The 10,578-nt window shown below is 37.3% G+C and overlaps 1 protein-coding gene across 1 annotated transcript; it reads left to right on the top strand.

Annotated features, from left to right (window-relative positions):
• The first annotated feature begins 332 nt into the window (after positions 1-332).
• LOC113233524 (octapeptide-repeat protein T2-like) lies at positions 333-7,308 on the top strand. Its single transcript, XM_026468646.1, has 2 exons — positions 333-409; positions 6,972-7,308. The coding sequence occupies exons 1-2, from the start codon at positions 333-335 to the stop codon at positions 7,306-7,308; spliced, it is 414 nt and encodes a 137-aa protein (XP_026324431.1).
• Positions 7,309-10,578: the final 3,270 nt, after the last annotated feature.

Below are 10,578 nucleotides of genomic sequence, written 5' to 3'. Positions count from 1 at the left end.
AGAATAGAATAAAATGGAATAAGGTTCACAACAATTATGGATTTGGCAAATGGCGAGTTCTTTTTTATTTTTTCCGTAGATAATACACTCGAACTAAAATGTTGTAGAAAGTAAACACGCATACAGCCATGTAAGATTGTGAAAAAAATTAGCAAAATTTTTATACAGTAAATGATTAAAATCAATTATAACAAATTCTTAATAATAAATTCTTAAATAATATGTGGCTGAGTTAGAGTTAAATTTCTGTTTAGGTAACATTTTAAGCGAATGTTTTAATTTTGAACTTAAGTAACCTTGCTTGAACTTGAACCTGACCTATGTAAGGAAGTATGTCGTGCTACAAATCAAGAAAAAAAGGCCTTAATGACCATGGATGGAAAGAAATGAATAGAAAGAAAAACGACCCGTGAGTTTTATTTGGGGCATTATAGTCAAGTTAGCCATGGTTAGCCACCATGCAATCATGCCAAGCAGGTGTGATGAAAAGATTATTGATGGACGCGTAAAAACTCGTTTTAATTGATATTTTCTTTTTTTTATTGGTAATTTAATATCAAAATTGAATGAAATCCCCGATAATTATACACCTCAGCTTTCATAGGTCTTGTTTAAACCGATGCGAACGCAGGCGTCGCATATTGTCGAGGATTTACAGCATTAATGCAATTTATATCAGATTTACGCTTGCATTTGCCAATTTCGGAGGGCTTATTCTGGTGATTGTTTTTGATTGGTCAGATTTTAATAATTTATTGTTCTTGTCAACAAGTCGATAGTTCAAACATTGTGTAAAGAGCAAATTCCTGAATACCTCACCTGCATGTGCTATATACAGATATATACGTGAAATGCTCCGTTCAGTGTTGCGGTAAGCAATACTGCGAACTTAGAATATCTGGCGTCGTATTAAATCGGTTTTAGCTGTCGCTGTCGCTGTCTTAGACGACTATTACCGTCTTCACATTATTATTGATTTGAATGTCAGTGTATGGTACTTATTTATTTAACAATTGATTATTAATAATAATAACGTATACACTCATAAACCCGCACTAGGCAAAGCATCGCGGGTGCCGTGGACACACACATAAACAACCGCAAGTTACACCCACACTTAAGATAAATAAATGTAGGCCATACAAATATTTCTTTCGGCCCGAGAAACGAAGCCGGGACCTCTGTGAGCCAGTCCAGCAAGGTAAGCACAGAGATCTTAATTTAAAATAATAAGTTATTGTTTTCATAGATCACATCTTCAGAAGATAAAGGCCTGACAATTTAAGTCACAGGGTATCTTATTTTAGGTGCCCAACTTTTGTTATAATTTGCGAAAGGTACATTAGTATCTGATCAGCTATTTAGTACTTTCTACTGCTATTAATAATAATATCATTATTTAAAAAATTAAACTAGTTTCTTAGAATCTGAATCGCGTGTATTAATTTTTTCAAACAAACCAACGTTTCGGATACTTTACAGGTTCCATGGTCACGGTTAACAATACGTTGAAAAATACGGTGATTTGCATCAATATTAGATATAAGTGGTTAAGAGTTGATACTACCTCATCTCGAATTCAAATATTTTAGAATTTAGAATTTATTTTTTTACAAACGAAATTTAAAAGCCATTTCAAAAATATATATCTTGTACTATACATATTCTATTTAGTTCAGTTGATATAAAAAAATTCACTATTCACATTGACTTATAATTATATAGACGTCGGGTCCGCGCTAAAAAGTGTCCGAACTTATAGGGCGTTAAAATCGTATACAGAGCGTCATTCACGCTTTAGTCTTCGTTTGTTCGACTGACAGCGGAGCAAGCAAAATTAGACAGTACTGCGATGACATTACAATTTAACTTCAACGTTTTAGCTTTTTCAAATTCCTTTACATGTCACTACGTTTAAATAGGTTGACTTGGGACATTTTTTTTCGTGGTTTTTGTATTAGACCCGTCGTCCATTTATTTGTAAGTCAATGACTATTCACAATCAAGTACTATTGAATACAGATGTTTTTTCTAAAATTTCGATGTAAGTTTGTGCATTTTTTCTATCGTGAAAATTTTTAAGGAATCGTGTTTTCACACCGTATTCTAATCAGTATATATTCTCAATTTGCTATATTTTTTTTTCAAACTGATTGATAGAACACTTTCACTGTCATGCGGAATCAACTAAAGCCATTCGACGCTATAAAGACTCTTAATGACTTTACCATGTCAGTCAACTGTCACCATGGAACCTATGCCCATCTAAAACAACCGCTAAAACATAAGAACCTGAACATCATTACCATTATGACAGTTAAGCCCAAAAAAAGTGAATGCTGGCTTTATTCGTTGTACTAAATTGTCTATTCCCATTTCCACAGCCCTTTCATCCACCAAAGTATAACAATTTCATTCACGAAATTAGCTGAGTCTAAACTAGCAGCGAGAGTTAGAACGGATAATTAATTACCAGTTCTAGATACACTAAGCTACGGCTCATACCGTACAACTTCGCAGAACTGACTTTCACACGCTAGATGGAGTTATAATCAGTTCAAAACACGTAAGCAAAACTAACTTGGTTGCAGTAGAGCTTCTTGTGAAAGAGTCCATCCAGGGAAGTACTGCCACCTTACCTATTTCTGCTCCCAAGCAGTAATATGACCATTACCGTATTCCGGTTTAGGAGGATAAGAATGTTGGTAAAATTACAAGCATATGAGACTTATCAACTTATGTCTCAGGGTTTTTTTTATAAGATCAAGTGACGAGACGAGAGTCGTGCGCCTGATGGTAAGCTACACGCCTGTCCATGATAGTTGCAGTGCCATTCACGAGCTTTAAATCGCAAAGATCTGAAGGGTACTGCCACTGCGCCCGTTACTTGATATAAAAGTTGACAAGTCCCACGTGGCTGTAATTTCACCAAAATCTGATGGGTGCAGTGGCAGTGCATCTCAAAACCTTGCGATTTAAAGCTCTGCAACTCATAAGGACAGTCGTGTCGCTTAGTTGACATAAAGGTTATAGAATTGGTAATGACTATGTAATTAGCTGATTGTAGGGTTTGGAGATTTCACCTCGCCCTTTTATCCGCTAGCACAATCAAAACCATCAGTGCCGAACTGTTAAATAACATTCAGAAAAAATGTTGAAAAACTGTAATCACGCATAAAACGGAAGTTACCGGAAGTTGTTTCGTTATTACCATATTTGGTCATGAATAAGAGATATTTTGGCAAAACAGGGTCAATGACGAGAAGCGCCATCTACATTCGAAAAGACTAATCTAGTTCTCGAGGATGGGTGGTCGTCGCGATATCGAGTAGGACGCTTGCAAGTACGCTTCGGGCGCACTAGATGGAGTTGACACGCTATACTTTCTATTTTGTTCCGCTGCAATATAAATTGAGCCTTAGAGCGCCTTCAAATTAAAAGCTTTGTACAAGAGCCGCGGTGGCGTGACAGTGGGGCGGCAGCCGCGCGTCTTCAGTAAATTTTAGTTCACTAAAGCGCTCCCTCTACGTGTGTTTCACGTTTAATTGTGACTGCAAAAACGGCGCGTGTATGCCACGACAGCGGCGCTGCAACTGCGGTTTTAAACATTATATAAAAATTAATAGTGGCGCCACTGCAGCGCTTTTATAAGCGTCAGATTTGAAGGCACCCTAAAGTTTCCAGACTGATAATGACACACAAAAAAGGCACGTTTTAGTTTACTTTGCATAACCATTAATTACTAAATAGTTACTACTCACAGATATATCAGTCTTATACAAAATCGACAATACCTGCGCTATAATTGCCTACTAAATCTCACTAATGGCACCAGGCACTCACTACGAGGAAAAAGGAACCTAAGCAAGCGCTCATAGAGGTGAATACAAGGTTGCCCGCCGTGTGCAGTCATACAGAACCGAATGCGCAAGGGCTGAGACTTTGAAATTACAATTACTTAGTAAAGCGTTGGGAGAACCGTTCAATTGGAGGTCGACGGTTCGATTCCCGGTTGGACTAATTTTCGGAATGAACTTTACTAAATTTGCTCTAGCCACAACCCAAAACACCCAGTTTTGGGTTGTGGCTCCAAGAGAAATTATTTAACTACCAATACATCACAAATAAATTATTTTCACTTAAACAGGATTACACTTTTAAAATATATTTTCCTGTAATATCTAACAAGAGCTTTTGTTCATATTATGAGTGAATTCTTCTGAAATACATTCATTTTAAGCTGTAATCCCCGCTCAACAAAGATGCCAAATACATGGAACGTGTGCAGGATGAAGTGTCTATCAGTTTTATTATATTTATAAACACCGGTATAATATCTCTTCTTGCCTTTTGCTCAGATACTCAAGTGCGTCTTAAGTCTCGTTAAGGGCCATTATCTATTAAAACAAAACGAAGAACCGTATTGAGAGGATTGTGAAGTGCCAGCGTCAGAGCGCAATAGGTATTTAGAAAAATAATTACATAATATTATAATTAGCTATAGAGTTCCTTGTAAAATGTTCCCCCAGAGAAGTACTGCCACTTTATCTATTTCTGCCACCAGGCAGTAATGTGAGCATTATTGCGTTCCGGATTTAAAGGTTGCTGGTGAAATTACAGGTACATGGGACTTGCTAATTTATGTCTCAGGGTGATGGGCTCAGAGCAGTGCCCCTCGGATCTTTGTGATTTAAAGTTCTGAGTGGCACTGCAAGTGTTATGGACAGGCGTGTAGCTTACCATCAAGCACACGGCTTGTTCGCCCCGTTAGTTTTGTATTTCGGAAAATAAAAATTTAAAGTCAACAATCCATGATACTTTTTTTAAAGTCTATGAAATACGTTGAGGTTAAGTGGTATAAACAGGATTTTGCTTTTCGTTTCGAAAGTTTTCTTCGCAATGCTCTTAAGTAACGAATAATATTGTTTATTAAATAACTGAATACGAATGGTTACTGGAACAAAGCTGTACACCGCTTAATAATGAACATTATTCATAGCATACTGTGCAAAGCAGAACATTCGTAAGATATGAACACAACAGTGTTGGTTACACATTTCCACTATAAGCTGATACCTTGGTACTATTAATTGTCATATCAATACTCCGATAGACAAGATGTAAGGGTTGGTACTGGGCGTGTTATTTGTGAATTGAAAGAGATAAATATCGACGGTTTTTGTCGCAATTGTAATTATAGTAAAACGCATTACGTGGAAAATTTGTGACTAGATCATTTCATGACCGCCAATGCATTATACTTCCACAGCATTGCCAAAACCATTACACATTGCGATGGTAATCACCTTCCATCTGTATCTTTGCGGTTTTGCTCAAGTAAAGCTTAATTAGTCACAAAAATCCTTGGCACAGAATAAGTTCGCACAACTATACTCATAAGGCCACATCTGCAAACAGATCACTTTTCACGAGAGAAATTTAAAGTTTCTGCGAAGAAATCAGTCGACAACTTTTTAAAAGAAGTGTTATAAAATTTCACATTTACATAATTTGTTTATACGTCCCATTGCAGAGCACGGGTCTCCTTTCAGGCGAAGGTTTTAAGTCCATAAAGCAACACGCTGACCCATGTGGGTTGGGAACTTCACGCGTTTTCCGAGATCTATGAACTTTCTCCGACTTGCAGGTTTCATCCCGATGTCTCCTTTCAAACCCGGATTCAAACCCACGGCCTGTGCTTGAGAGGCGGTAGACCTAACCATTAGGCTGCCATGTCATTTGTTTTATGTAGTTCGTATTATTTTCAGTTTTAACTTATGATCGCATGTATCTTTATCGTAATTGTCAAAGCTTGTCCAGTTGGACACCGAAGTATTCGAAGTGTTGATTTGGACATATTTTTTTGATTGTCAGTAGAAAAATAGTCGATTGTGTCAAAAATTGGGCTTGTGACACTTGTGGACTTGTGAATCTGAAGGAGCTGGTCGGCCTGTTTAATTCAGAATTATTTATCTGCCTTTATGTAACCTGCTAAACATTCTTACAACAATAAAACAGACAAAACAAAAGAAGGGTACAAAAGGCCGCCTCACTCAGTTACAAAATGAATCTTTTATCAGTTTGAAAACCGCAGAAGTCCTTCGCTGGCTTTCGCACGTATTCAAAATAACTCCCAAAAATAAATACGGATAGCAGCGTACACTGAATTATTGAAACCGATCGAGTCGTAAATATCTGTTAACAATCGTTCGGCATAATATTCGGAATCGCTATTCGATTCGACATTCGAGACGTAGATTGTTCTAGAAGCAATTGTTTGAGGATATATGTTCCTGTCGGATAAATTGTTGAAATGCAGTGTTGCTGTTCTAAAATACGATTTGGTTTGGTAGCATTCCGTTTAAGGGTGATTTTACTGTGACTTATAGAGTGGGAATTAGGATTTTAGATTTTGGTGGGAGTTTAATTCTGTACGTGGTTTATATTGTGGCCGAGGGGTTAAGTAATAATACAATAGGAATATCTGCGTATTTGTCAACTCTCATCCTCAATATTTTAAAACACGTGATGAAGTCATTCAAAGGCAAACTGGAGTAAAAATTATGAATCTTTAATACCAACCTCGTTGCAAGAAAATAATTTATACGAATAACTGCTTCAACATATGTATAATTATTGACAATGAATTACCAAACGAAATTAAATTGCTACAAGGACACTTTTAAATTACAATTTACAAAATAGCTTTTGACACATTGCGTCTATAGTAATAAAGCATACTTAGAATTTACAAATTTGTTACATTAATTTGAAACTGTAGAGACTAAACATTAAATCCCATTAATATTTGCAGATCTGCTTGCAGGTTGAATACAATGTACCTAATTTTACTTAATACCTTATGTTATGACTGTATTCTAGCAAATAAACATATTCTATTCTAGTGATAGAAAGTACGCTCGGTCCACATAAATTTATTGTAGAAGTAACATAACAGGGAATAGGTGAAGGAAGAGAGAAAGGAAGAAAGAAAGGAAGGAAGAAAAGAAGAAAGAAAGGAAGGAAGAAAGGAAGGAAGAACGAAAGGAAGAAAGGAAGAAAGGAAGGAAGAAAGGAAGGAAGAAAGGAAGGAAGAAAGGAAGGAAGAAAGGAAGGAAGAAAGGAAGGAAGAAAGGAAGGAAGAAAGGAAGGAAGAAAGGAAGGAAGAAAGGAAGCACAGGTAAAGTAAAGGCCCAAAGTATAGGCCGTATTCGTATTATGGTTGCTTATAAGCAGTTAGCTTTACATAATAGGAGGATACGGTCTTCCTTCTCCGAGAATCTTGATGCGAGTGGCGACGGAAGGTAGCAAGGTAAGAATGACGAAGCAAAAGAATTAGAAAACGATACATAATTTCAAAAGTAAGTAGCCAGGAACCAGAAAAAGGGTGATAAACAGGTGGGATGAAGATGGAATAGATCCCATCGTCACAATATCACAGAACAGAGCTTTCAGAATTAAGATCGAAGACATTCAGAGACACTTATAAATCTGGACATGTATTGGGTCATAATGATGACGACGTAGTTCTTAATGTGGTTATGATTCTTATTCTACATTTTTTGGTACGGAATTCTAATCTGTCTATAAACCAAAATTCATCAATACTGGTTCAGCGTACAAGGCGTGAAAATGTAACACTGAGTTTTTATCGCATTTATAATATTAGTTTGTATAGAACATACAATACATAACATATTTATTACATTTCATTTCAATTTAAACGTTATAATCCGTCTGCAGGGTAATGGCATTCCTTTCTTTCCTCTACTAATCGCAACTTAACCCTGCTATAAGCAAAGGTTTCATAATGAGCATCTAGCTCGTCGCGCCTTCTCCATCTGGGCCTTCCACTTTTCTCATGTTTATATAAAATCTGGCCACTCTTATCCCTATATCAAAAGCTTAATTAAAAACGATCCTATAGCGTGGCAATAAAAGCGTAGTAGCGATCTACATCGGATAATATCATAATGGATACTCTCATCAGCTTGTAACAATAGAGCTATTGTTTTCTCGAACATCACTCGGATGTTGTGATTAACGAGTTTTATCTGGAAACTTGTGGAAATATAGGAAAATCAGTATGAGAGGGCTGTCGAAATTTATACACTCCCAGGTATAATTCGAGCGCCCTTATGTTTTCAGTATTCAATGCCCTTAACTTAGAAAAGCAGCAAAAAACACCTCCTGTGTATGGTAGCTGTGAAGGTACCTACATCTCTGAGTTAAGGAATAAATTACACTAGATGGCGCTGCGGCATAAAAAGTTGTTAACAAGCACATGAGAAAAATTCGTAAGGTAGGCTGGTTCGTTCCGTGGCTTAGTTGGCATAACGTCTGGCATGGTTAGCTAGAGAACGTTAGTTCGAATCCGGCAGGATCGAAGGTATTTATTCTAAATGTTCGATCTTTGTTATATTTCCCAAAAATTGTATGATGTTAGGAATGTTTTTTGGTAGCAGTAGAGCCCCTTGTGAAATAGTTCGTCCAGGGAAGTACTGTCACCTTACCTATTTCTGCCGCCAAGCAGTAATGTGAGCATTATTGCGATTCGGTTTTCAAGGACAGGGGTGCAGGGGAAATTACAGGCACGTGGGCCTTGTCAACTATATCTCAGGGTGTCGGGCGCATTGGGAGTGCACCTCTTTTGCAATTTGAAACTCTGCAACTGTTTGTTTATTGTCGCCTTGAAAATCTCCCATACGCATTTTCATATATTCACTCTAAAACGACGTTATGATTCCTACTTTTATGTGTACATTGTATAACATACTTCTTTCTACATTTGCCTCATGTTGTTTGCATTTAACTTTCCTCTGAACGATTACTACGTCTCCGCTGCATTTAGAATCAGTGGAACACCCTGGCATTCATCAGGTCACTGGTCCTCTTAAAGACAATGGGGCACACTGTCACGATATTTTTTTTAAATACCAAGTGACTGTTGATAAGAGCTGTGTATAGCCAAAGTTAAAGTCAAATAATCTTTATTTCATAGATAAGCAAATTACTTTTGAAATCGTCATACTGATTAAACTATACTGCTCATTCGTAAGGCAGATTCCTAAGAAAAATGAGCAAGAAACTCTGGAGTTTCTCTTTACAAATATACATTTGAATACATTTACCATTATATTTTAATTTAAACGTCTTAGATCGAGACTACCTGCAAGAGCTAACGGATTTTAGTCATCCAGGTACGCGGAAGTTGTATAATATATGTTTATATACCTGCGTCACTGGGTGACTGACGATCAGTCCGATCTGGTGGACATTGAAAGATAGCGGAGAACCCTCGCGGTAAGAGTAAACATGCTTGCCCGGAGGTTTACATGTAGTAGTAACGAGATCAAATTGACGCTGTTTAAAGCATACTGTCAAACCTTCTGTATGTGTAGACTTTGGGTGACGTATAGCAAGGTGACCCTAAACACTTTGAGGGTGCAGTATAATAATGCGTCATGGGACTGCCGCTATTGTAGCGCATTAGGTATATTCACAGAGGTACACACTGACGGCTTTCATGCTATCATTGGAAAAAGAGTAGCTTCCCCGTGACGACGTGTGCGCGGGGGCTCTAACAGCATCCTGGCCATAGTGGGAGATAGATTGAGCTGTCCCATTCAAATCCACTGGATGAATCTACATATAAGAAAGGATAGTCCATGATACATTATTGTTATTATTTAATTGAGCCTAGTGTTTGTTTTTAGTTTATAGTCCTTTATTGATTTAATTTCATTTGTATATAGTTTAATTTATTTTGTTTATTTTATTATCGAATGTAATGTATGTGTGCGCTTTATGATTTTGGAATTTTTTATAATAATGTGGACGTAATATTCCGAAATAAACGATTTGAATTTGCATGATAATACCTTAAGTATAAAGTTTTTGTTTCACTGCAGTTTTACACCTCGTAAATGGCAAATTTTGAATACCATCTCTCTCTACTTCTTCTCTTCTTCTTATTATAGATATAGCAGTTGCAGTGTCACTCAGAGCTTTATATCGCAAAGATCTGAGGATTATTGCCGTTGCAACTATTTTACAAGCTACTCAGGATGAATTAATGAATCGGATGGGAATTGTATTGAAAGTAGTGATGTCTGATAGTAAAATCGATAAACTGTCGACGGAATCGTTTTTTTATGGTACGAAGCGACGGGACGAACAAGTCATGTGCCTGGTGAAAAGCTTTAAATCGCAAACATTTGAATTGGTCTCCCATTGCTCCCGTCACCCTGAGACGTAAGTTGACCAGTCCCATGCCCCATTTCACCAGCACCCTTAACCCTTCAACCCGTACACGGTAATGCTTGTAGTGTATTCACATAATTGTGCTATAGACATTAGGCAATATAAGTTACACTGCGGCCCGCCGCGTGCGGTATCCCATTACTCTACAAGGTAGTGATGTCATGTTTTTTTTTTACAATAGGTAGGATAGGTGAAACTTGAGGCTACAAGGACGCCTTCAAATTAGACTCTTGTAGATGCGCCACTGCTAATTTAGAATTTATATAATATTTAGAAGCTCAGTTGCAGCGCCACTGTCGTGAGATGCGCGCGCAA

Source organism: Hyposmocoma kahamanoa, unplaced genomic scaffold, assembly GCF_003589595.1.
Source record: "Hyposmocoma kahamanoa isolate Upper Pololo Valley unplaced genomic scaffold, ASM358959v1 79, whole genome shotgun sequence".
Classification (NCBI taxonomy): Eukaryota; Metazoa; Arthropoda; class Insecta; order Lepidoptera; family Cosmopterigidae; genus Hyposmocoma; species Hyposmocoma kahamanoa.
This window is presented reverse-complemented; position numbering and strand designations above follow the sequence as displayed.

Bases quoted from the DNA above. Each gene is read 5' to 3' on its own strand.
- LOC113233524 (XM_026468646.1), top strand. From the start codon at position 333: ATGTCGTGCTACAAATCAAGAAAAAAAGGCCTTAATGACCATGGATGG. The intron at 410-6,971 runs GTGAGTTTTATT...GAATAGGTGAAG, and splicing joins AATAGAAAGAAAAACGACCC to GAAGAGAGAAAGGAAGAAAG.